General features: G+C 36.5%; 1 protein-coding gene across 6 annotated transcripts in view; it reads left to right on the top strand.

The window, feature by feature from the left end:
- The first annotated feature begins 1,399 nt into the window (after window positions 1-1,399).
- The window catches only part of PGR (progesterone receptor), a 99,299-nt gene continuing 73,264 nt past the window's right edge, over window positions 1,400-27,434 (top strand). For 2 of the 6 annotated variants that reach the window (XM_044666246.1, XM_044666241.1), the window contains exons 1-3: window positions 1,400-2,772; window positions 2,848-3,111; window positions 4,519-4,670. In XM_044666246.1, coding sequence (XP_044522181.1) covers window positions 1,400-2,772; window positions 2,848-3,111; window positions 4,519-4,670 — 1,789 coding nt within the window. Of the gene's footprint in view, window positions 3,112-4,518; window positions 4,671-27,434 lie in introns of all 6 variants that reach the window. The other 4 variants (XM_044666244.1, XM_044666243.1, XM_044666242.1 and 1 more) reach the window with 4 other exon arrangements.

Below are 27,434 nucleotides of genomic sequence, written 5' to 3'. Positions count from 1 at the left end.
TTGCACAGAGAATGAGCATTGGGAGGAGGATATCTTGCTGCCTCAGACAAAAGGAAATGGAAATGGTCCAGCTGTATAGAAACTTTGGTGTGAGAGCGGAAATTATTTTTGAGTTTTAAGACCAAGAGCCCTCAACTAAGAATACTAAACAGAATTCTCTGTCCAGTAGTATAAATTCCTAATATCTTAACTGTAAATTTCAGCTATTTGTGTCTGTCACAGTAGTATAATTTTTGAGATTCAAGAGAAATTGCATTTATTCATTCTTGTTCTGATTTATAAGGAATGGGGAAATTCTTAATCGTCAGTACATCTGAGCAGATATCTGTAAAGATCCTATCTTTTACACCTTGTAAGTTGCTCATCCCATTCCACTGAGTGAAGATTATACCTCCTGCATCCCAGACTCTGGGAGATATCTGGGTATGAATTGAGAGACAGTGAGCTCTCCCGTAATTGGCCAGTGGGAAGGACCTTAAGGCGGGGCAAGACAGAGAGAGCCGGGTTGCGGCAACGGATCCGAAGACTGGGGCTACTACTCCAGGTTGATATGTTTCCAGCTTTATTCTACCCAGTGTTACAGGACTCCACTTCGGGACAGAATATATTCCAGTCATTCTGTCCTGTTGAGAGGGATTTCAACTGAGGAGCGGCGAACACAATTGAGTGAAGCTCCTGTTACTATTCAGCCTAAACGTTTGGATTACCTGCGGGAACCGCAAAGGTTGCGGTCCCTCGGAGTTTAGAGCGAAGTCATTTTTTCTCTTAAATCAGTCAGGGCGGAAAAAAAAAAAAAGGGAGCACCTAGCAAACATTGAGGGGGCACAGGTGAATTTATTTTTAAGTCCTCGGGGCTACCTGCTGTAGCCAGATTTGACTCGAACCAGGACTTGCTGTTCAAAACGAAGCTGGGAAAAAGGGACGGAATCCTATTTTAGATTCATCAACTTGAATTATGGATGGGCTTTGCAACCAAGGAAGGGAGACCACAGGGAGCCTAACGATTTGCCTAGTCTTAGTGCTAGAGCTGTGAGTCTATCAATCACGCTAGAATTCCTCCTGGCAAAAGAGGAGCAGCTCGAGTTCTCTCCGCTGGAACTACGTTAACAAAAAGATATCCCCCAAATTACGCTCTCCTCCACCCTTGTCCCCCAAATCTACAAACTCGGGAGAAACCTCCAGCCTCCACCCCTTCCCAGAGGATGGAGGATCAGTTTAAGGAGTGACCAGCTTCCGCCCTTTTTAAGCCTAGGAGATTGACCATCCCCTGGTCTAAGCCAAAGTGAGCTGCTTTTTTTTTTTTCCCTCCCCTTCCTCTCGGACACCCCCCCCCCTCTCTTCTCCATTCTCTCCTCCCCGCGGGCGAGGGCGGAGGAGAGGAGGGGGTGTCCCGGTCGTCATGACAGAGCTGAAGGCAAATGATCCCCGGACTCCCCACGTGGCGGATGGTGTACCTTCCCCGTCCCAGCTTGAAACCCCACTTTTGGATCACACAGACCCAGACCCTTTCCAATCCGTTCAGAACTCGGAAACCTCGCCGGTGGTCCCCATATCTTTGGACGGATTGCTCTTCACCAGAAGCAGCGACGAAGAGGAGCTGCTGGACGGGAAGGGGGAAGGCCAGCAGGAGCTACCAGAGGTAGACAGCGCTTATTCCATAGTAGCAGCGGGATCAGGTACAGGAGGCGGTGGAGGAAGAAGTAGCAGCGCCCGACCCCCAGATAAGGACAGTGGGCTGCTGGACAGTGTCTTGGACACGCTGCTGGCGCCCCCGGGGCCCGGACACAGTCACGCCAGCCCCCCCGCCTGCGTCGCCACCCCCTGGTGCCTCTTTGGCACCGAGCTCCCTGAAGACCCTGGGGCCGCCCTCTCATCCCAGGGGGCGCTGCCGCCGCTCATGAACCGGCTCCCGGGCAAAGAGGGAGAAGTCTCAGGTGCTGCGGCCTCGCATAAGGTCCCGCCCGGGGGGCCGCCCCCTACTCGGCCGCTGCTGGCAGCCGGCCCTCAATGGCCCGAGGTAGCCGCTAAACCGGCGCTGCTGCCGCCGCGGGACGAAGATGGGCCCGAGAGCTCTGCCGGGCACCTCTCCAAGGGCAGGTCCAGGGCCTTGGCAGGTGGCGGCGGGGTGGCGGCGGTGGCTACGGCCCCGGTCCTGCCGTCCGTAGGAGACGTCCCTCCGGTGCCGAGGGAAGATCTCCGCTTCTCTGCGCCCAGACCTGGCCTCTCAGCCGAGCAGGAGCCTTCGACGGCGCCGGGGCGCTCCCCGCTGGCCACCTCGCTGATGGACTTCATCCACCTGCCCATTCTGCCGATCAACCCGGCCTTCCTGGCGGCTCGCACCCGACACTTGCTGGAAGTGGAGGGCTACGAGGGCAGCGCTGGCGCCTTCGCTCAGCCCCGGGACTCGCCCGCTTCCTCATCTACCCCGGGAGCCGGAGGCGACTTTCCCGACTGCGCCTTCCAGCCGGACGCCGAGCCCAAGGAAGACGCATACCCGCTGTATGGAGACTTCCAGCCGCCCACGCTGAAGATCAAGGAGGAGGAGGAAGGCGGAGACGGCGTGGCTCGCTCTCCTCGGTCTTACCTGGTGCCTGGCCCCAATCCGGCCTCTGGCCCTGATTACGCGCTGGGCCCGCAGCTGCCCCCACAGTCGCTACCGCCTCCGCCCCCACCGCGGGTGCCCCCATCCAGACCCAGCGACTTGTCTGCAGGCTCCGCCAACGCCCCAGTCAGCGCTTCCTCCTCGTCCTCTGCCTCGTCTTCGTCTTCTTCATCGTCTTCTTCGTCCTCCTCCTCCTCCTCCACTTCAGCTACTGCCGCCGCGGCTGCGGCCGCCTCACTCTCTACCCTCGAGTGCATACTCTACAAAGCCGAAACGGCACCGCCTCAGTCGGGTCCCTTCGGGCCCCTTCATTGCAAAGGGCCGAGCGGGGCCGGATGCCTCCTGCCGCGGGACAGCTTGCCCTCCACCTCGGCCTCGGCCACCTCTGGCGCAGCCTCAGCCCTCTACCAGCCTCTCGGGCTAAATGGGCTCCCGCAGCTGGGTTACCAAGCGGCGGTTCTGAAGGAGGGCCTGCCACAGGTCTACCCACCCTATCTGAACTATCTGAGGTGAGTGGAGAGGGAGGGGGTGCTACCTGAGGTAACGTTCTAGAATCCGGGTCCCCAGCGGGGTGGAGGGTGAGTGGAGGTAGGAAAAGTGAAAAACTCTGGTAGGAGGAGGGAGATGGAATCCTGTAGTTGCACATCGCACTTTCTGGGAAGATAACGGGATATAATGGTTGCGCCTCGCTCCTCAGTCCTGCCCTTACATGTTACGGAGTAGGGCTCTTTCGGATGATGGGCAAGGGTGGGCGAGGAAGAGAGAAAAGGTTGTTTTTGTATTTCCTTTTTTCTCCGCACCCATCAATGGGAGGTTAGTCGTGGGGAAGGCACTTAGGGAACCTGGAGTCTCGAAAGCCCTGGGTGAAACTTTAGAGCTCAGCTGGAACCTGCGGGCCAGCACTGCCCCGCTAAGAATGTGCCGCGTCACTCTCTCTGGGTCAGATCTGGGCAGCTCTGGGCGGAAGCCGCTAGAGTTTTGAGGGAAAGAAGGGAAATCAGGAGAGCAGCTATCGTTTTCGTTGTTTTAAACTTGGAAACTTTGTTTCCACTTAGAATGGAATTAGTACAGTGAGAAAAGCAGCGCACCAGAAAGGAAAGCAAAAAGAAAAAATGCTCAAAAAGGAGCACTTAGTTTTCTAAACGATCAAAATCATAAAATTACTTTTTTCACGATAGGACTTTGCATCAGGCATTTGAATGGCAGTGAAAGCACTGCCTTACTTTCATGCTGTGCTTCAAGTGCCTAGTCATAGCTTATTGATACTTGTCAAATAAACAAAGCACGAAGATACATTACTCCCAGAAAGCAATGGACATGATTAAAAGCAGTACATTTTTCTGTATTTTATGCCAATTGGTTAGTTAGACAACTTCAAGTGAGTATATACTAAAGTGTACTTGTCTTTTCCTTTTAGTATTCTATAAATAAATGTGTAGTTGTCCCTGGGGTGAGGGAGAGGGCTTGTTTCAAAGAATTCTTAATTTGGACAGGCAAAGTTATTGAAAAGCGTTTTACCTGTCTTTTAAAAAAAAGTTAGCATTTTAATTGGCAACTACTAACTTCTACGTTTACTGGTAAACAGTTCATTTTTGCTATGGACATTGCCTTTCCCTGGCATCATGTCTTTGCTTATTTGTTGGCCTTGCTAACTGGGTGCTACTGATTGGTTACACAGTTTGTATCTCTGAAGAATGTTAAAAATGAATACTTTATTTATATAAAGTTTACAAGAAAAGGATAAGGAAATTGGAAATTGTTTATCAGTAAATTTTAAATTACTTCATTTTTTATTTAGAATCATTGGAATTTTGTTCTTTTTTTTAAAAAAAATAACCTTTGAATTCAGTGGTTTAAAAAAAAGGTTTCATTGTTGGATATTGAAAATGTCATCATACTTTTTATTTAATTCAAAGGCCAGATACAGAAGCCAACCAGAGTCCTCAATATGGTTTTGAATCATTACCTCAGAAGATTTGTTTAATCTGTGGGGATGAAGCGTCTGGTTGCCACTATGGAGTTCTCACCTGTGGAAGCTGTAAGGTCTTCTTTAAAAGGGCAATGGAAGGTAGGATTGCACATTTTAAAAAAATATACTATTATAAACGGAGCCTAGCTATTCATTTCAAATTTCTAGGTATACTTGCTTCTAAGAAGATAAAAATCTAGTTTAAAATATTTTGTGTATTTTAGATAGTTTTTACTATTTAAAAATATGAGCTAGTAAAAGTTATATAATTTTCAGACCATTTCACTGATACTTAGAATATTATGTGAAGCATTATTGTAATGATAACATTATTACTAATTAAAATTTAATTTTAGCATTTCAGATAAATAATTTTTAATTAACTCTGTACTCTTCCTGCTAAGTACTTAAAATTAAATTTTTGATCAAGAAAAATTACTTTAAGTGAGCTAATGGTATGCAATGGCATGTAACATTCTAAAATTAGATAAAATATTAATCACTAAGGTGGTCTTCATGAATTATATTATATTTTGCTTTTCACTATGTTGATGTACTGTGATTTTCTGTGAGAAAATAAAATAATATTGTGAATATTTTGTAAATTGTTTCCTTTTAAAATGCATATAGGATACCTTGCTGTAATTTTAAGCATATTAATTCAAATTAAGACAGATTTGGTTTCCTGGTGAAGAAATATCATTTATGGAATTGCTTTACTATAAATAATATAAGCTATTTATATGTTGTAGTGTACAAAAAAATTTCAAGTGGATTAAACAAATATTCATTTGGAAATATATATTAGATTCTCAAATAGACTTTTAGAGAAAGCATTTAAAGTTCACTTTTCATTTGTACTTTAGATAGCCAAAGATATTTACATTTAAAAATAAAATATATTTGTAGCCAACAACTATAGTAGAAAAAATCTTTTATATCTGTGCATACCCATCCTTGGAATCTTCAGAAAGGAGTAGTGTGACTTTAAGAGAACCAAAAGTTCTGTTCTATTACTTTTGGTTTGAGGGTCCCCCTTTTTTTGAACGCAGGAATCTCAGGTCTAAAGACTTCATGGAAAGAAGGAAGCAGAATACGGTAATTTGTTGATGCTTTCAAATAGGTTTTATATAGATTTCTTCCCAGAGCTCTAGTGACTTTTAAAAATGCATTTAATCAAAAAGTACACTGTTAATGCCAAACAAGAATTAAGTATTTGAAATTGTCTAGAACTGAGAAATATTGATCAATATTCATGTAATATTTAAGTCATTCTTTAGAAAATGCTTGATATATTTCTTTGATTATAGAAAAGCACCTTGAAAAATAACAGTGACTAAGTCCAAGAAATCCCTTCAAGTGATACTCTGCACTAGTAATATTTATCAAAGGTTAAAAAAAGAATATTTGTATGAGAACCCATTCACTTATGCTAATTTATCATGATTTCCAAACTTTTAAAAATACTTTTAGAGGTTAAATTTTCTTGGGGTTTTAGCAATATTTTTCTCTGCTTTATCAATAAAAGTCTCAAATTGTTAAAATATTTGAAGGTTCATCCCCTCTTTATAAAATAATCATTAGTGGAAGAATGCTTATTGAAAAGTAAGAGTACTCAAGAAGCTCAAAGTGTCATGTTTAATAAATATTAATTTAAATACTACCTGTTTATTTGCATTCACTTTCCCTTTAGTTCCTACTTTTCTTATCCTTCATTTCCTTCTCTGACATTTTTTAATCTTCTTGTTTTATTACTTATACATCTATACTTTTGCCTTTGTTCATTCCTAAACTTAATCAGATCTAATCCTGGATTATTTCCCATTTTCTTTATCCTCATTTTCTGTATGGCCATTTGTAATAGAAAATTATAAAGTTATATTGACTAAGTCTATGATAAATTCATACCATTTAGGTCACCTTTAGTCATTCCCCCATAATCCATTTTATATCCACATCAGATTAATTTTCTTAATGCACAACTTTTACCAAATGATTTCTTTCTTTAAAAACCTTCAGTGGCTGCCAATCTCCATTGAGTTTTAGTATCATAAATCTCTGGCAAGAAGATTATACCTCTACAAGATGAAGAGACTTAGAGATCATCTTTGATTCTATAAAAACATCCATAGTCCCATAAAAACATCTATATGTGAAATATTTTAATGAATTTGTAGTACAGAATCCAATTTATTGGCAAAAGAGTAAAATCGGTGTGTTAGAATGGTGGAGAAAGCTTCAACTGGCAGTAGCTTTAAGAAATAGGTAGAATTTAGATAGAAAAAAAGCAACAATAACAAAGAATAGAAGATGGTTTTGGGGGTTAGACATGCCATGAGCAAAAGTGATAGGCTGAGCCAGATGGGTTCAAGGAACTATGAAGAGAATTACTCTCAGCAGAGTAGAAGATTCATGTTGGGGAATCATAAGAGATAAAGATTAACAAGTTGTTTGGTGGCCAGATTTTAAATGGCTTTGGATGCTATGTTAAGAAATTTGCAATTTATCTTGTAAATATTAAGAAATTATTGAAGATTTTTCTTTTGTAAGAGAATGAAACAATTTCAGAAAAATAAAATTTTCAAAGAAAAATTGCACAGATTCAGTTACAGATTTAGAGCTAGAAGGAACCTTACCAGATAATGAATTCCAATTCTAGGTAATCTAGGCCCAGAAAGACTAAGAAAATCATCCAAAGTCACATGGTATAAGTAAATATAAAAGATATCAAAAAATATATGACTGGAAAAGGAGATATATCAAGAATGTTGCAAGACAAAAGAAAAACCAGAAGACTTCCATTAGTATCCATACAATGAGAGGCAATTGAAGGGACAGAGACTAGTTAGGAGGCTATTATAATAATACAAGCAAGATATGGCAAAGGCCCAAGATACTGTGAGGGTGGTGACTTTGGAAGTGGAAAGATGATGTCTGAGGTATGATCAGAAGAACTTGGCAATAAATATGAGGGATAGGCAAGAGAGAAGTATAATGATTAGGGTTTCAACTTGGGTGACTTGTCCTAGAATAATGCCTCAGTGCTTAGAATTGTACCTGTCCCGTTACAGATATTTAATGAATGCTCATTCAATGAATGCATATATTAATAAAATAATGGGAGTTTGGTGATACCATAAAACAAACAAAAAAAAGAGAACCTGAGAAAAGTGTAGATTAGAGAAAGGATGAGATACATGTTGGCCATGCTGAATTTGAGATTCCATTGGGTTATCCAGTTGTAAACACTGAACTGGGTTGAAAGTATAGAACTCAAATTTATGAGAAAGATTAGGCCTGAATGTATAGATTTAGGATTCGTCTACATAGAGGTAATAATTGAATCCATAGAACCAGTTAATCAACTAGTATTTATTAAGTTATTACTATATTCCAAATAATGCTAATACTGAGAATACGAAGAGAAGAAAAATAAATAATAGTTTTTGTCCTCAAGGAATTTATATTGTAAAAAGGGGAATAATCTGTGAATATATATAATACAGACTATATATGTGTGTGTATATATATATATGCACATATATATATTAGAAATTAAACAGTGGAGTTATAAATATTAAAAATAATAAAGGCTGGTATAAATATAGAAATTAGTATTTTAATTAAAGCAATGCTGATAGATAAGTTATTTGACCACGCGCTTGTAAGCATTCAAAATTGCCGCCCCAGTCATTATTACCTCTTCCTCAGTCTGCTGGCCAAAGAGACCACTCCCCCCTAACCCAGGAGATTATAAACTCTTCCCTTCGTGGAGACGTAGGTGTCCCCACACCCAAAGAACCGGAACCGGAAACCCGTTGGACGACGGGAAATGTAGTTTGATAATGTCCATAGAAAATACATATATATATATATATATACTTAAAGATGACATCTCCCAAATTTCACTTTTACAGAGTAAAGGTAGGAGTAGCTGGAAGGAACCAGGAAAGATATCTTGCAAAAGGTAGTATTTGAATTGAATCTTCAAAGCAACCAGAAATTTAAAAAAAAGAGTTATCTCTATGGAGATAAAAAGAAAATTTATACCCCACAAGGAATTTATTTTCTAAGGTTTATGGGTGGGAGATAGGCAGCTAGGTAATGAAATAGGAAGAAATAAGATAAGAGTGTCAGGCCTAACAAAATCTAGCCTCAGACACTTAACTAGATGTGTGACCCTTGGCAAGCCACATAAACCTATTTGCTTCAATTCCTCATCTGTAAAATGAACAGGAGAAGGAAATAGCAAATCACTGCAGTATCTTTGTGAACAAAACCCTAAATAGGGTCTGGAAGAACCAGATACTATTGAATATAACTTTACAACAACAACATAGGTGGAAACAGTATATACATAGAGAAGCCAATAGGGTAATTTGAAGAGGATTATTAATTGAAGGCATCAGGTAAGAAGGCTCTAGGGAAAAGATTGGTTGAACTAGTAAAAAAGAGAATCAAAGAAGTAAAAGGATTTTTAACCCTAATAAGGAGTTTTCCGTGGCCCTGGGCCATGATTTTATGACTTCCTTCAGCAATGTTCAATAGCTTGGGAATAGGGGCAGAAAAGGTGAATGTAAGGGGTGACATGCATTGTTGAAGACTGGAAGAGCATGAAAAGGAAAAGGCTAACAAAAGAGAAAGACCTGAGTGTAGAGGACAGTAACTTAACCCTCTTAATCTAATTAGGTGAATATTATGAAAGAATGAAATTAAAGATATAGCAAGATTTATGAACTCTGAAAACAGTAAAAATTGAAGTATCATAGATTTAGTGAAAACCAAGAAAAGTTTAATTTAAGTGAGTCAGAAGGAGGGGAAAGGACATTCTCTCCATCCACAGAGAGATTTCAGTTTTGTGGGTTGAGATTGGAAAGAGGCAAATTTAGGCTTTAGATAGAAAATTATATCTCTATAATTAGAGCTATCAAAAATGGAATCAATACCTTGGAAAATAGTAGGTTCCTCTTTACTGGAGGTATTCAAGAAAAGGCTAGATGACCTCTTGTCAGTTGTGTTGTTAAGAAAATTCTTTAAGAGTCTGAGTTAAGGTTAAAGGTAAGGGTTAAGGTACTACATTACTGATGAGATCACTTCTAATTCTGAAATTCTGTGATTCTGTGATTGTTCTGGTAAATGGAACAATGTTAGATTATGGTGAAGACTAAGATGGGAGACCACCTAAGTGGGTGTCTGATGGGACCAGAAGTATGGCTCATAGGAGTTCAGGGTGATAAACGTCAAAAGGTCATCAATGCCAATACTGAGAGTTATTGTGAATGGAAGTAGAGTTTGGGGGTAGAGAAAAGAACTGTGGAAGATGGGAAAGTGAACTGTAAGTCAGTAGTTGATAGCTATAGGGATCTTGAGAGGATGATACACTCAAATGGAATGAAAGTAAAAATGATCTTGGTGAATAAGTGTAATGCAAGAAGAATCTAGAGATACCTTAAATCTTAATATGGGATGGGTATGCTTTAGGAAGCTTTAGAGCAGTAGCCAATATTAATTTGAAGGTGAATCAAGGAATATATAGTATATATATATATATATATATATATATATATATAGATAGATAGATAGATAGATAGATAGATAGATAGATAGATAGATAGATATAGATATATAGATGAGAGCCAAATTTCAGTAAGCACCTAAAAATAGAAACAGTATGAGAGGAAGGTATCCAAGATGAAAGGGAATTTGTTAACAGTAGAGAAGTGATTTCAAAGAGCACACTAGACAGACAGGATAGAAAAATATAAAGACCTTTTGGAGATAGGACTGAGTCAGATAAGAATTAGAATACAGGGAGAAGTTGCAGATGATAGGAGATTTGGTCTAGGCAGATAGTCCTTATGGATGATGGGGTTTTTGAAAATCAAAATATAGAAATTTTCCTGCCTAAAGAGGAGTACCAAGTAAGGAGAAACTTATAGACTAAGCTACCCTGCCAAGACAAGGTTTTTCTGCATACTTTTCTTTCACATGAAGTCTCCTCAGATGCTTATGCCCAAAGAAGAGATGGTAGAGGTTTATGGTGGTTAAAGGTTGATATTATTACACTTTGAGCACCTTGAGATCAGGGACTAGTTTTTTTTTTTGCCTTTCTTTGTATTCCTAGTGGTTAGTACAGTACCTAGCAGCAGGCACTTAAATGCTTCTTGACTTGAAGGTACTGATATAAGATTGAATTTATCCAACATGAGTTCTCTTAACTCCACTTCCCTTTCTCAGGAAATCCAGCACCACTAAGTTTTCCTTCTTTCTACTGGTCACAAAAGAAGAGGTATTTCTGTTCTTCACCAAGGCTAATCCCTTTAACTATGTCCTTCATTGATTGCCCTACCTCCTCCAGGATTTTGTTCTAATAATCATTTCCTCTTAAAAAACAAACAAACTTAAAGCTTCATTTCTCAGCTTCTCATCTGCCTATAAATATCTTCAGATCTACCCCATACAAAAACATTTTTAATATTAAAAATGACTATCCTTGAACATTGTATCTCCTAAATATTCTTTTATCTCTTTCCTTTCTATTGTCAAACTTGTTGAAAAAGTTTTTTGTGCCCAATACATTTACTTTCTTGATACCCACCTTCTCTGTAACCTCTTGCAATCTGACTTTTGACTCTAACACTATTTTGAAACTACTCTCAAAGTCCCTAAAACTAAATCCAATGACCTTTTTTCAGTTTTCATGTTCCTTGACATTTCTGTAGCCTATAATATTATTGAATGCCCTTTCCTATCATATCTTTTAACTCTCTTGGATTCATAATAATCACATCATCCTGATTATCCTTTTACCTCTCTGACAGTCCTTTCTCTATCTCTTTCATTTAATTCATCATCCTCTTCCTAATGCCTAAGGATAGTTTTCCCAAAAGTTTTATTCTTAGGTTTCCTTATTCTCTTTCCCTTTTCAATCTCTTAATTTTTATTGCTTCAACTACTATAATTATATAGATATCCCAAATCTTTAGTCCTAATCTCACTTCATAGCTCTATCTTTCCATATTGTTCACAAGGCTTCACCTGTATGTCCCTTCAGTATCTCAAATTTAACATGTCTAAAATTGAACTTATGTTCTTTCTCCATAAATATCTAATTCCTTCTACTTTCACTAATTTTATCAATGACCGACATCTAGTCTTTAGGGGCAAGTTACAGAAGGTGAATATAAAAGTGTGGTATGGATTTATAAAACTAAGGCTAATGCAAAAAAGAGGAGGACAAAAACAAAGTCAAAAGACAAGAGTTAAGTGTTTTGTTTCCTATATTGCCCAGTAATGGAATGGATAATGATAATTAAGACAATACTGTCCTCCTTAATTCTTATTATGGTTATGTTTTCTTTGTTAGGATTAATGATCTTTGAAGTGAAAAGAAAAAAAATATATATATATAACTAATTATAATTCAAGGAGATAGTAAGAGAGCATCTAGATGCTCTTCATTTGTTCAAGTCATCTAGTGCCAATTAACTCTGTCCTTGCAGAATGCAAGAGCTAGCAGACATAATAGCTTAGTTATTGTTAGTTGTTTTACAAAGCTCCTAGAAAGAGGGAGGGGAAGGTGCCATGGGTTCAGGTAAATATCCTGAAAAAAAGAGAGAGTGGTGGGTTCTGTCACATCTATAGATCAGTGAACTTGACTTCAACTAATTCCTAGCAAAATTCTAGAATATCATTAGAAAGGTGCTTAGTTGACATCTAGAAAAGAAAAAGATAATCACAAAGAACTAGTACATATTCATCAAGAGCAGATCATGTCAGCAAACCTCATTACCCTTTTTGTCAAGAATATTTCATTGATGGATCAAGAAAATGCAGTGTACATACTTTACTTATATTTTAGCAAACATTTGACAGTCAATTATGTTATTTTTCTGGGAAAGATGAAGAGAGTAGGCTAGACAATAGTATGACCCAGTGGTTTAAAAACTGATTAAGTGGCTAATCCCAAAACATGGTCATTAATGGTTTGCTGTCAGCCTGGAAAGAAGCCAGTGGAGCACTTCAGGGATTTATGCTAGGCCCTGTATTTTTTCCCATTTCTGTTGATTTCTTGGATAGAGACATAGATGATATGTTTATCAGATTTCCAGATGAAATAAAGCTAAAAAGAAGAGTAGCTAATAATGATAGGATAAAGATAAGAATGAGAAATAATAGTATCTCATTTGAATCCTTATAAGGAGCCTGTGATATAAGAACTATGAGCTATTATTATTTCTATTTTATGAATGAGAAAATTGAGGAAGAAAAAGATTGAGACTTGATTGAGCTCATGTAATCGGTCACTTTCTGAGCCAAGATATAAAAGCCAAATTTAACAATTGTATCCACTGTGCCTTTTTGGTGGAGGAGGCAGGATCCCAAGAGATCTAATCGGGTGAAAAATTTGCAAATACAAGACATATGGGAGGCAAAAGATCTGTAGATTTTGCTGAACTTCAAGCTCAGTAAAAGTCAACAATATGATATAGTAGCTAAGATAATTATTTAAATCTCAAATTTCGTTAAAAATAAGAAGCATCATATTCAAAAATAGACAGTATTAGTTCATATATTAGTATTTTGCCCAGTTCTTGGTGCCTTTAGAAAGAGCTTTTAGAAGCTTGGTGCCTTTAGAAGGGCTTTCTAAAGCTCAAGAACTTTTAGAAAAGGGCCACCAGGATGATAAAGGGTTTCTAATTCATGTAATATAAGAATCAGTTTTTTTAAAAGTTGGAATATTTATCCTGAAGAACAAAAGATTTAAGGAAAACATAACTCTCTCAGTTATTTGAATAGCTATCATTTGGAAGGGGAACTTCTGAGTTCTCTCAGAAAGCAGAATTAGGACCAGTGGGTAGATAGATGTTTCAGAGAGTCAAATTTCTCTTTATTTGTGGGGAAAATGCTAAGCATTTAGAATTACCATACATGTAGTAAGCTCTTTCAAAAGTTAATTGATTCCACAAGCAACTAGATAGCACTGTGGATAGAACTCCTGGCCTAGAGTTGGGAAGACCTGGGTTTAAATGTATCTTCACACACTTTTAGGCTGTGTGGTCCTGGGAAACTCACTTAACCCCAATTGCCTAACCCTTGCCACTCTTCTGCCTTAGAATCAATACAAATTCTAAATTCATAGAATAGATTCTACAACAGAAGGTAAGGGTTAAAAAAAAAGTTAATGGGTTTGTTTTGTGTTTTTTTTTTCAATAGATGTCTTCATTAAGGCCTGAATGATATCTTATTATGTTTGTACTAAACAGGGATTATTGTTTAGTTATATGTTCAACAAATGGCAGTCAGATAGGCACAGACATCCTGGGAGGGGAAGCACCTTCCAGATTATCGATCCTTTTTGCCCAGGCCTCACAACCATCATTCTGGGAAATAACTTCAGTAGAGAAGGGACCAGCCATCCCCACACAAGAAAGGCCAGGTACTATAGCCATAGCTATTAAAAGACCTAGAAAAGAAGTTCTTGCCTCCCAAAGGCCTTGGAATTGTCAAATAGTTCAACAAAGGGAACTAGATGGTTCAGTGACCAGAACACTGGACTTAAAGTCAAGAAGATTTTAATTCAAATCCCATCTCAGAAACTTGTCTGTGATCCTGGTCAACTCACTTAACTTCTGTCTGCCTCAGTTTCCTCAACTAAGGCATACCTCAACTGAATAATAACACCTTTATTCCAGAGCTGTTTTGATTATCAAATGAGATAATATTTGTAAATCTCTTAAAAGAGGGCTAGGCACATAGTAGTGAGTATTTTCTTCCTTAAAAATAAAAAACTCATATGATTTTATTATTAAAAATATTTTTAAAAATGACGCATTAAATGTCCACTTTGCTAGTGAACCATAAAGATTATGGGACTTTTCCACTTGACTTGTAGCTAAAATCCTACATATGTAATGTTTTCTCTATAGAATGTGACCTCCTCAAGAATGGGGACTATCTTATTTTTGTCTTTATTCTCAGTAATTAACATAGTTCTTCATACATAAAGACAACTTAATAAATACTTTATTTATTCAGTCATTCAAGACTTTTGAGATCCTTTCCGAATGTGAAATTCTGCAATTTCTATTCAGTGTCATGATGACAAGTTAATACCTTATTTTTTTTTAAACCCTTGTACTTCGGTGTATTGTCTCATAGGTGGAAGATTGGTAAGGGTGGGCAATGGGAATCAAGTGACTTGCCCAGGGTCACACAGCAATACCTTATTTTTTAAGTACTCTGAGAGCTCTCCTTTTCCCATTGCTGGCAATTTGTTAGCATTGCACTTTTCTTAGCATAGAGCAGTTTAAATTTTTTCTTCAAACTTCTCAACTGTAGGGAAAGTCAAACCCTTAATGAATATGCATGCAGTGTGTTTATGTTAAAGTTAAAATATAAAGTAGTTATATTTTAAGATAGTAAATGTAAAACATTTCATAGAAGTATATCTTAACTAGCATTTAGTAATTAAATGTTTCTCAGGGGAAGATCATATTCAGTGGAAGAAATTAATGGTGGTAGTTTTATCAGTATAAAGAATGGATCTTTCAATAAATACCATTTGATATATACATATGAAATTAATTTTATTATTTATTTTGGGGGTTTATATGATTTACAGTGAATGACAGCTATCTGCTCACTTTCCTAGCCTTTTTTGCCAGTGATGTAAGAGTTATGAAAGCTGCTGATTTCTGTCTCCTCTGCTGATGGCTTTCAGGACCCAGCACTCTGAGCTATTTTGCCCTGGGGCTAAGGGATTCACCACAGTATAGATTTGAAAAGGCCAAATGCTATGGACTTCCAGGCCTCACTGTGGGTTGGTGCTAGGGTCTGGGACTTCAAGGGGTGGATCTGGGGTTTAGGGTGCTCTGTTGTTGATGTAGGCCAGTTCTGAGGATCTCAAAGTTGCCCTATACGTAGGCTCAGAGCATGGTATGGTAGGTGGGGGTTGGTCCTCTGTGTGCAGTTTTGCTTCCAGTTCCCTTTTATTCAGTGAAATTCAATTCTCTCTACCCACCTTTCAAATTGTATTCAGCAGGAGAGAGCCCACTCACCCTGTCTTGTTGATGATTTTTGACTCTCGTTTTGAGACACTTTTAAAAGATTTGTTTGGAAAGATTCTCGGAATGCTTTCAGTTTTCACTGCTAAGACACCATTTTTAGCATCCATATTTTTAAAGGAAAAACTAAATTAATTACAGGTAAAAATAATATTGAGGGACTTCAACCTTTAATAATAATAAAGAAGGCAAGGACATGAATAGAATTTTAGATTACCTAAATATAATAGATGTCTGGAGAGAATTGAATGACAATAGAAAAGAGCATTTAGCTTTCTCAGGGTTACATAGTACCCTTACAAAAATTGACCATATATTTGGGAACACAGACTTTATAGTTAAATGCAGAAAAGCAGAAATATTAAATACATCATTTTCAGGCCATAATGTAATAGAAATTATATATACGTTGGAGGAACCATAAATGACTATTTTGGTGAGCAATTTAGAATTATGCCCAGAAAGTTATAAAACCGTATAACCTTAGATCCAATAGTCTATTTTTCGTCTGTTTTCCAAGGAAATCAAGGAGGAAAAAAGTAACCTATATATTCCAAATAATTTATAGCAACTCTTCTTCATGGTGACAAAAAACTATAAATTGAGAAGATGTCCATCAATTGAGGAAAGGCTGAACAAATTGTAATATATGAGTATAATGATTTCTTCTGTGTCATAATAAAAGATAAGCAAATAAAATTTTAAAATCCTTGGAAAGACCTACATAAAATAATGAAGAGTAAAATGAATAGAACCAAAAGAACAAAATATACAACTACAGAATTAATATTTGAAGAATAACTTGTGAATACCGAACCCCAGACAAAAAACTGATAAGTAGAAACAAAAGACATGTATAAATGTACTTTTTATCAGTTGATGCCTTCTAAGCAATAGGGAAGGGTGAGGAAGGAGTATGTGCCTGGGAATTAATTTTTACAGTATAAATAACTTTTAAAAATAAAGTTTTGCAAAAATAAAAAGATAAAAATGACAATAGTAAAAATAATAAGGGACCATGGAAACAAAGGAAAAATTAAATGGAGATTAAATAACTTAATCTTAAAGAACAAGTGAGAGAAAAAAGTAAATAATTTTATTAAGGTGAACGATGGTAATGACAGTGTACCAAAATCTATGAGATAGAGCAAAAGCAGTAATCAAAGGAATATTTATATCTCTAAATGTGTATATCATTAAAATGGAGAAAGAACAGATCAATGAATTAGGAATGTGACATTTTAAAGATTAAAAGAAGAACAAATTAAAAATCCCCAACTAAAAGCAATCCTAAAACTTAAGGTGAGATGAATAAAATTGAATGTAAGAAAACCATTTAATTGACAAATAAAACTAGCAGTTGATTTTATGGAATCAATCAGCAAAATATACAATCCATTGATTAATATGATTTTTAAAAGAGAAAAAATCAAATCCATAGTATTAAAATCAGAAGAGTGAATTTACCACTAATAAAAACAAAATCCAAACAATTGCCAGGAGTTATTTTGCCCAATCATATGCCAACAAATTTAACAATACAAGTGAAATGAAAGAGCAATTGCAAAAAAGGAAAATGCCTAGACTATCAGATAAGGGAATAGAATGTCTAAATAAACCTATTTTAGAAAAAGAAATTAAACAGACCATAAATGAACTTCCTAAGAAAATAGCATTAGGACCAGATAGATTTACAAAATGAATTCTGCAAACCATTTAAAGATAAATTAATTTCAATATTAAATAGATTATTTGAAATAAGAGGTAAAGAAGGAGTCCTACCAAACTCCTTTAATGATGAGACAAATATAATACTGATATCTAAGCCAGGAAGAGCATAAACAGAGAAAAATATAGATAATATATTTAATAAATATGGATGCAAAAATCCTAAATAAAATATTAGCTAGAAGAGTAAAACAATATATGACAATTATACATTCTGACCAAACAGGATTTCTACCAGGAATGTAAAGATTATTTAATATAAAGAAAACTTTTAATATAATTGAAATGTTATTAAATGCCATTCAAATATATGAGAAATAATTTTCAACATAATAACAAAAGTAACAAAAATCATATTATATGATGATATGTATGATTCAAAAAAAAAAGCTTTTGCGAAAACACAGTATGCATTTTTATTAAAATACTGGAAAGCATAAGAATAAATTGATCTTTTTCTTAAAATAATATGTAACATCTATCTAAAATCATCAGTGAGTATTATTTGTAATGGGGATAAGCTAGAATCCTTCCCAGTATGATTAAGAGTGAAACAAAGACACCCATTATCACCAATATTATTAGAAATGCTAGCAATAGCAATAAAAGAAGAAAAAGAAATTGAAAGAATCAGAATGGATAAAGAGGTAATAAAACTCTCTTTCTACAGATGATATGATGATATAGTTAGAAAATAATAGTGATTAAACTAGTTGGTTCAGTTTAGTTGAAACTATCAATAATTTTAACAAAATGGCAGAATATTTAAAAAAACACATAATGATCAGCATTTCTAAAGATCACCAACAGGCATGCAAGTAAAGATTGAAAGATACCTCGCTTAAAATAACCATTGACAGAATAAAATACCTGTGAGTACACTTGTCAAAACAAACTCAGGAAGGACATGAACATAATTATACAAATTTTTATACAATGATTTTTATGCAAATTTTATACAAATGAAGTCTGAAATAATTGGAGAAATATTGTTTATTCATGGTTGGATAGAGTCAATGTGGTTAAAATGACAATCCTATTTAATCTATTTATTATCATCCCAATTAAATTATTTTAAAAGTATTTTATTGAGCTAAAATAATAAAATTAATTTGAAAGGACAAAAGGTAAAAAATACCAAAGGAATTAATGAAAAAATGTAAAGGAAAGAGGTCTAGCAGTACCAGATTTTAAATTACATTATAAAATGGTAATTATCAAAACTTATCTGATACTGGTTAAGACATAGAAAAGTAGATCAATAGAATTAAAAAGACACAATAAACTGATAGTAAAATATTATAATAACTTTGTATTTTACAAAGATAAAGACCCAAGTTTTGGGATTCAGAATACATTTTTTTTTTATCCTGGGACTCCATTCTAGGAGCATAGGGCCACCACCAGTAGGCAATGGGTCACTCAGGGTCACCCAGCTGGGAAGTGTCTGAGCCCAGATTTGAACCTAGGACCTTTCGTCTCTAGGCCTGGCTCTCAATCCACTGAGCTAGCCCAGCTGCCCCTACTTTAGGTTGCAGTTTCTTTAGCAGATGTAGTTTTTACAGGGTGGGGTTGCTAGCCCCACGCCCAACCCTCCTCCTTTTTCATCCCGGCTAGGGACCGTCCTTAGCCCAGGAGTGCTAACCAGAATACGTTATTTGGTAAAAATTATTGGGAAAACTAGATAGAAGAAACTAGTTATAGACCAATACCTTCTTACACTATTTACCAAGATAAGATCCAAATGGACACATGACCAAGACATAAAAGGAACTATTATGAGCAAATTAGGAGAACAGGAAACATATTGCCTATCAGATTTATGGATAGTAGACAATTTTATAAATAAGTAAGAGAGAGCATTGTGAGATATAAAATGTATAACTTTGATTACATTGAATTTAAAAGGTTTTGTACAAATAAAAGTAATGTAGCAAGGATCAGAAGGAAGATAGAAAGCTTAGCAAAAAGTTTTACAAATGGTTTCTCATATAGAGGTCTCATACCTCATATATACAGGGAACTTTGAAAATGCATATGAATGTGAGCCATTCCCCAACTGAAAAAATAATCAAAAATATGAAAAGACAAAAGATAATTTTCAGATAAAAAATCAACACCTTATATAGACATATGAAAAAATGCTTGAAATCATTACTGATTAGAGAAATGCAAATCAAAACAACTCTGAGATAGTGTCTCATACCTATCAGGCTTACTAAATGATAGAAGGACAAAGTGATATATTTTGAAGACACTACTTAGATATTTGGTTCAAAGTAAATGGTTTTGATAATATATGGGTAACATTTCTAAGTCAAATGATATTCAGGCTAGTTTCTGACACCTTTATTAAAACTCATTTGCAATTTTGATTACTCTTAGTGTTTCAGTATTAGATTTTAAAACAGCATGTTTGTGAAGCACTGTTTTCACAATTGTAAATCATTTATATAATCATTTTCCCCACAATAATTTTTCAAGGTAGATATAGTACAATATCATCATGCCCATTTTTAGGTTATGGAATACAAGAACATTAAAGTTATTTGCCCAGAAGCATACTACTAATTAGTAGAACATCTGGAAATCGAAACTCATTGTCTCCCTCTAACACCAGTGCTTTTCCCACTGCATCACAGTTCCTTTAGACCTGTATAATTCCTCTAAACTTTAGGTAATATGGATTGAATGAATGGACACACACACATATATGTTAGATAATATTATTCAATGACTGCCATTTTGAAGTTTTTTGTATATACTTTAACTTACTATAAACATGCTTCTAAGAGACTGCTCCTGTTACTTCATGTTTTCTCCCATTTTAGGATATTCTCTCTAAAAAAGCTGACAATCACTCTGACTTGGTAGATAGTCTTTCTGAATGTCTATAACCAAAGGTTTATCACCCTGAAACCAATATAATGATGAATGAATCTTTCTGAACTTAGCTTGTAGTCTGTTGCCGGAATCATTCTTCAAATCTCTTTAAGCACAATTAAATCAGCCAACACTTGTTTCATTGACATAGCCTTCAAGATCCATGGGCCACTTCTACACCAAAATGAAATTTTACAGTAGAATTATAGTGGAGGATGATATGAATGGACTTAACTTTAAAAAGTAAGGACTATTTTAAAATAATATAAATATAGAAACCAAACTAAAGCCATTAATTAATTTTTTTTATTCCAATCCTGTGATTTTATGTTATTCTAAGTATGGAAACTCCCTACCAGTAGTTTAGGTAGACATCCATAACTATTTTTTATTTTATTTTATTTTTCATTTCTTTTAAAATTTTTTTTAAATTTTTATTTAGAATATTTTTCCATGGTTACATGATTCATGTTTTTTCCCTCTCCCCCAAACCCTTCCCCCCATAGCTGACACGCAGTTCTACTAGGTTTTACATGTATCATTGATCAAGACCTATTTCCATATTATTGATAGTTTCTCTAAGGTGATTGTTTAATGTCTACATCCACAATAGTATCCCCATCAATCCATGTGCATAACTATTATTTTAGAGAGTTGTCTAAGGTTGCCAGTGGTCACATAGGTATTACATGTCAGATGAAGGACTTGAATGCAGACCTTCTGACTTCAAAGCTATCCTCTTTAATCAATCACTCAACAAATATTTATTGTTTTCCCCATGTTCAGGAACTGAACTAACCCCTTGGAGTTCAAACACAAAAGTTAAACAATATTTGCCCTCAAGGAGTTTGCATTCCATCTGGTAAAAAAAAATCATGTACCCACAATAATATAAAATATGTACAAAAAAAAGAGGATCTGTAGATGGCTCAGAGGATAGAGATGGGAGGTCCTCATTTCAAATTTAGCCTTAGACACTTCCTAACTCTGTGACCCTGGGCAAGTCACTTAACTCCCATTGCCTAACCCTTGCCACTCTTCTGCATTGGAAATGATACACAGTATTAATTCTAAGATGAAAGGTTAGGATTGTAAACAAAATTTAAGTGGGAATGAGGAGAAGACAGCAACTGGGGCCAGGGAACAGGAATGACCTAAAGTTGAACACTGAAAGAAATTCAGGATTGCAAGAGGCAGAGATAAGAAAGGAATGCATTCCTGGCCTATGTGAAAGAATGAAAGTAGGAGATGGAGTGCCTTATGTGAAGAAGGTCAATCTGCTTGGAACATAAATTTAAAAGGGAATAGTAGTCAGCATAATACAGTGGAAAAAACACTGATCCTGGAACTGAAGGATTTAGATTCAAATGCTACCTCAGTTGCTTATAACTTGTGTAATCTTATACAAGTCATTTCACCTCTGTGGCCTCAGTCTTCTTCATCTAGAAAATAAAGGCATTAGGCAAAATGACCTTGGAGATCAACTTTTTGGAAAGTACCTAAATGAATTAGAGAGAGACTTGCAATAGGGAAAGCAATTAGGAAGTTGTTTCTTAATCTATCCTTATTAATGTGAAAATTTTAGGTAATAATGCATGAAATTTGTAATAATTTATAAACTTATAACTGCACACGAAGCTTATCTATAACAACTTAAATGCATATAATGGTTTAAATCTTTCCATAATGTCAGAGAATATTATGGTTTCTAAGAATTAACTGATAAATTGACATAGGTATTACAATGGGATGTATATACATATATTTATACTACATACACAATATACACATATATACTAGTCTTATGATATTTGATAGTTTCTGATATTTTGTTGATTTCTGATTATGTTCTTCATTAATATATTTGGAAAATAAAACACATAGGTCTAGTAAGGATATAGTAAAGAGGCCAGTAGGCTTTCAATAAAAAAAAAAGCTGGCTTGGTTTTGGGTGAGCAAAATCTTAATCTCTAGAAACAACTCATGCCACTTTTTCATCATCAGGAAGTTTTTTCTTAAACCAAGTCAAAATTTGCAATTTCTACCTTTCACCCAACTCTTCACTTGTGGCTCCAAAAAGCTCTGGCGTGCACAGTGGTTACTTCCCAGTAAAACCATCTTAAACAGGTTGAGGGTAACCAAAAGGCTTCAAACCTATTGGTGAGTTAGGGGAATATTTACTCTAAGCTTATGGAGACTTCTTCTGGTGAAATGGGTAGATGAGAACAATTTGTTTTACAGGTCATGAAAGTGGTTAATGAAGGCACTGTGAAGTACTTTAAGCTTGGTGAGACCTTAAAGACACCAAGTTCAGCCACTGAATCCTAGACCATTACCAGTTGTCAGGAATTTTGTCTTGCCACTGGACTTTGATGGCTCTGGAAGAAAGAGTGAGGTTGATGACTTTATGCAACTCTGACTCACTTAAATCGAATTTGAAGACAGGCCAAGACATCCATGATGACTCCATGATGTCATTGACCCTCTTTGAAAGCAAAGTAAAAACAATGAATATGTGTGTGATTTTATATATAAGTGGTTTTCTCCTTCCTTTTTTTCTTTTTAAAGTATTTTTTTCTACATTTACAAGACTTCAAGCAAATAGATTCTTATCAGATTTGTTTGGGTACAGACAATCATTTTCTAGGAGCCCATCACTCCTGTATTTTAAGTCTTGAAGGGGAATCCAAAATTTATTCTCAGAATATCATTTTGATTTGCAGTTTACTTTGCAAATCTGCCCCTTCTCTGAAGCTTATCACTTCATTTTTCAGCAGTAATGGGAAAAAATACTTATTCCTCTAAAGTCTTAATTTTTTTACCTAAAACTTCATAAGTCTTAGCAATGCTCTTTAGATTATGTCAGTATCATTGGTTTCCATATGAATAACCATAAGTGGGTAGCATCTGTTCTGTTATAAATATGAAATTACCAAATTTCCCACTAAATGATGTTTCTTATTTCTCTAGAATATATAATAATTCAATAATTTGTGAGCTCTTTTTTCTCTTACTTTTCTGTTTCTTTTGACTTCTGGCTTCTTAAACAAATAGAATTGTTTAAATTGTTTAAAACAAATTCTCCAATAATATAATCTTTTGTTGGTCACTTGGACACTGAGAAGATTGGTTTGCTAAAGATGTAAGCAATGTGCAGGAACAGGAAAAAGCAGAAAGAAAAGTGTAGAATGTTGGTGAGAAAAGTCTATGGTTGGTCAGAAAGTCTATGGTATGCTGGGAAGAGACTGTTGGAGCCGGGGGGTTCAGTCTGGGACTCTTTAAGGAGAGACAGCTCGGAAGCTTTCTCCTGGACTATTCCAACAAATCCTCAGCAAAAGTGATTCTTGTTGAAAAACGTTTATATTCCTGTATCTGTTCCTGGATTCCTGAATATCTACATCTGTGTGGACTCGGTCGAAATAGCAGTCTACCTGGAGGTAGGCCTGAGGGTGACTGTTCTGAGCCAGAAGTGAACCTCTCAACCCTGAACTGCTAACATCCTAGAGACTTGAGTGATTACTTAGCCTAGGGTTGGCTAAAATATAGAAACCATCCAGATTAGAGAGGAGTTCCATGCTTGCCTCAATTTTGGCCAGAGGCAGAAGATTGTCATCCATTGGGGTGTTAGACAGGGATTCCTGCTACACATTTTCCTGATCCAATCCATTCGCCCTGCACTTCAATAAACCATCTTATAAAGAATTTTAGCAATCAGATCAGTTGGTCATAAGGTGATTTTTTGGGGGGGTTATCTTAGAGAGAGGGAGTCAATTTTGATTGGGCAAAGTCAAGCCCCAATCAATTGCCATTCTCTCTCTCTAGCATTCTGTCCTGGGGGGAAAACACCCTAGAAAGCTAGGTAAAGTAAAATTCCTAGCAAACCGCCATTCCTTTTCCTGAGGCATTTGTACACTCTCTCTGGCACAGTTGCTGCATTATCCCTCGTCACACAGGTTAAGCTGACCCAACTCAGGGAGCCAGAAAGGCAGTCACTTCTTAGAGTATTGAAGAAACTGCCCTGCTAGATCAAGTAAGCAAAAGTCTTGATCACTCATTACATCCTTGCAGGGGTTTCTCAATTCCCTTTTAACAGTTCTCAAAAAAAGGGCAAAGAGACATCCATCTTTGATCTCTGTTTCAGAGGGGAGACACCCTGTTAGGTTAGGTGACGTTAAACCTTGATCACCCGTTACAAACATTATACAGGGGCCTCCCAATTTACCTTTTCACAACATGCATCCCACATTTTTGTTACTAAAATCTGAGTTAATGTTTAGATGAAAACTTGATTTTAGTACCCTGTTCCCCTCCTCTTCCATTACTTGCTACCATCATTGCAAAAGCAGAAGGATTAGGGATCGTTTTGCAATTTTTTCATGTTTTATAGGTTTGCATCACGAAATCATACACCAAAATAGCCAATCTACTAATGAAGAACCTCTCCATATGTAGCTAGGCTGATTCTCAGAAGTTTATATAAGCTAGTGCTAAAATTATATTTAATGTCTTTCTAGCATGATAGAGCTTGTACTGTGCTTACACAGTGTTTGAGACCAAGGATTACCTCCATGACAGGATGAAGTATCACAATAGGATTTTATGGAAGCAGTAAGATAGCATCAATTTAACTAAGATTTGGACACAGTCTAACAAAGTTTAAATTTTTGCATCTTCTTATACATTTTATGCCCCAGTTGATCTCTTTTAAAAAAAGCGGGGGGACCTACAGGACAGATAACTATTTTGCATTTTTAACTCTTACATGAGTCACCATGACCAAAGAATTCATAACCTACTGACCAAACTTATGGTGATGGATCTTTCCATACTTAGCTAAGCTATTACTCTACACCAAATGCATTTCATAATATAGGCTATACTCAAAATCTTTCCCATTTGATAATTTATTAAGATTGTTTTTTTAATCCTTTACCTTCCATCTTAGAATCAATACTGTGTACTTTTCTAAGGCAGAAAAGCGATAAGGGCTAGGCAATTGGGATTAAGTGACTTGCCCATGGTCATACAGCTAGGAAGAGTCTGAGACCAAATTTGAACCTAGAACCTTCCATCTTTAGGCCTGGCTTTCAATCCACTGGGCCACTCAGCTGCCCCTAAGATTATATTTATCTAGCAGAGGCTTCAAAAACCTAGCATTGCCCTTGAGACAAAATGTGACATCAACAAAGGAAAAATTTTGTGGAGGAAGAAGTTAATCTATCATTATTAAATTCCATTTTATTGGATGAAAGAAAGTTTAATTGTGAATTATTTAATTAAACTTTTCTTTAAAAGGAAAGGGGTTGAGTTAAGATGACAGAATAAAAAGAAGCATTAGAATTTATCTCTTCTCCTCCATATACACCCTCTTCAAAGATCTAGAGAATGCCTCAGACTAAACTCTGATAAGGAAAACCAATAAAAAATCATAGAGAGTAATTTTTCGTGGCCAGAGAGTTTTAAAGAGATGAACCAAGGAGTCAGCAGACACTGGGGAAAGGATGTGATCAGGAATACATGTAGTGGAGAGAAGTTCAAAGTCAATGGACTAAGAGATGGCTGAGACAAGGTGATAAGACAGGAATTGCAAGGCAGAAAGTTATTCTAAGGGATCCCTGGTTAAGACTCAGTGCAGGAAAAAAGTGCCATCTGTCAGCTTTGTCTCCCATTACCCAGTTCTGAGTCACAGAGCTATGACAAAGAAGAATTGTTGCAAGAGTGGGGCCTAGTACACCCTACTGAGCATGGAACAAATTTTGAGTGGCTGAGTTACTGGTCCCATGCACAAAGCACAACATCCCAGACCAAAGGAAAGCAAGCAATTAAGTTATGTATCCTCAGCCTACCAGTGGGCCTAATAGTGACATAGGCAAACAGCAGTTTAATGAAACTCCAATTAGAAACAAGTCCATAGAACCAAAACTGGCTCAGAAATGTACAGAACTCAGATTAAGAGGGTAATGAACAGATCTCCTCACCATCATGCCAATTTGAGGGATCTGGAAACTAGCTACAACTATGAAAGCAGAAGAAGAATATGAGAGCAGAAACATAGATCAGAAATTACCCTCCAACATCTTCCCTTAAAAAACGGTCGGCAATCTTTTTGGCTGTGAGAGCCATAAACACCTGCGGAAGGAGAGGGATGGAGGCGGAAGGCGCTGGAATATGGGGCAGGGGCTGAAGGGCCCCCTGGGGCACATCCTGGGACTATGCCCAGACTGGCTGGTCGGGAGGTGGAGCCAGATATGGCTCGAGAGCCATACGTTGCCGACCCCTGCCTTAAAGTGTTTATTTTTCACTAACCAGCACTAACATAAAGTCCAAACACAGGAAGTAGGCTGGAAACAAGAGCAAAGATTCCAACCATAGTGGGCTATTATGGTGCTAGGGAAACTCAAGACACAAACTTAGAATAAAATGACTCAGAAAAATCTACAAGTGTCAAAGAACAAATGAAGTTTGGACACAAATTCAATAAGAATTCCTAAAGGAATTAAAGCAAGAATGAAATAAGAAGCTAAAAATTATTTTGAGGACCAAAGTAGAGCAATAGAAGGAAGAATAAGAAGTGAAAGGAATTTATAAAGAATAAGACTAAGAAATAGAAAAGGAGGTAAAAAAAACTAACTAAAGAAAGTAACTTCTTAAGTATTAAAATTGGCAAAATGTATAATAATTTTATGAGCCATGAAGAGATAATAAAACAATAAAAAACTAGGGAAAAAGTAAAGAAATTGTGGAATATCTCATAGGAAAAATAATTGACTGAGAAAGCAGATCAATAAGAGATCATTTGTATGATTTAGACATAAAGAATGATACCATAGGTAAATTAGGGGAATATAGAACACTTTGCCTGTCAGATCTATGGAGAAGGGAAGAATTTATGATCAAACAAGAGATAGGAAATGTTATGAGATATAAAATGAATAATTTTATTTTATTAAATTTAAAAGTTTTGAACAAACAAAACCAATATAACCAAGGTTAGAAGGGAAACAATAAACCAGGAAAAATTTTTCATAGCAAATTTCTCTGATGAATTTTATAGCAAATTTCTCTAATTTCTTAAATATATAGAGGACTAAGTCAAATTCATAAGAATACAAATCATCTGATTGAAAAATGATCAAAGTATATGACAAGCAGCTTTCAGATGAAAAAATCAAACCCATCATTAATC

The sequence above is a fragment of the Gracilinanus agilis genome, chromosome 3 (genome assembly GCF_016433145.1).
Source record: "Gracilinanus agilis isolate LMUSP501 chromosome 3, AgileGrace, whole genome shotgun sequence".
Classification (NCBI taxonomy): Eukaryota; Metazoa; Chordata; class Mammalia; order Didelphimorphia; family Didelphidae; genus Gracilinanus; species Gracilinanus agilis.
Note: the sequence above shows the minus strand (reverse complement) of the source record. Positions and strands in the feature narration are given on the sequence as shown.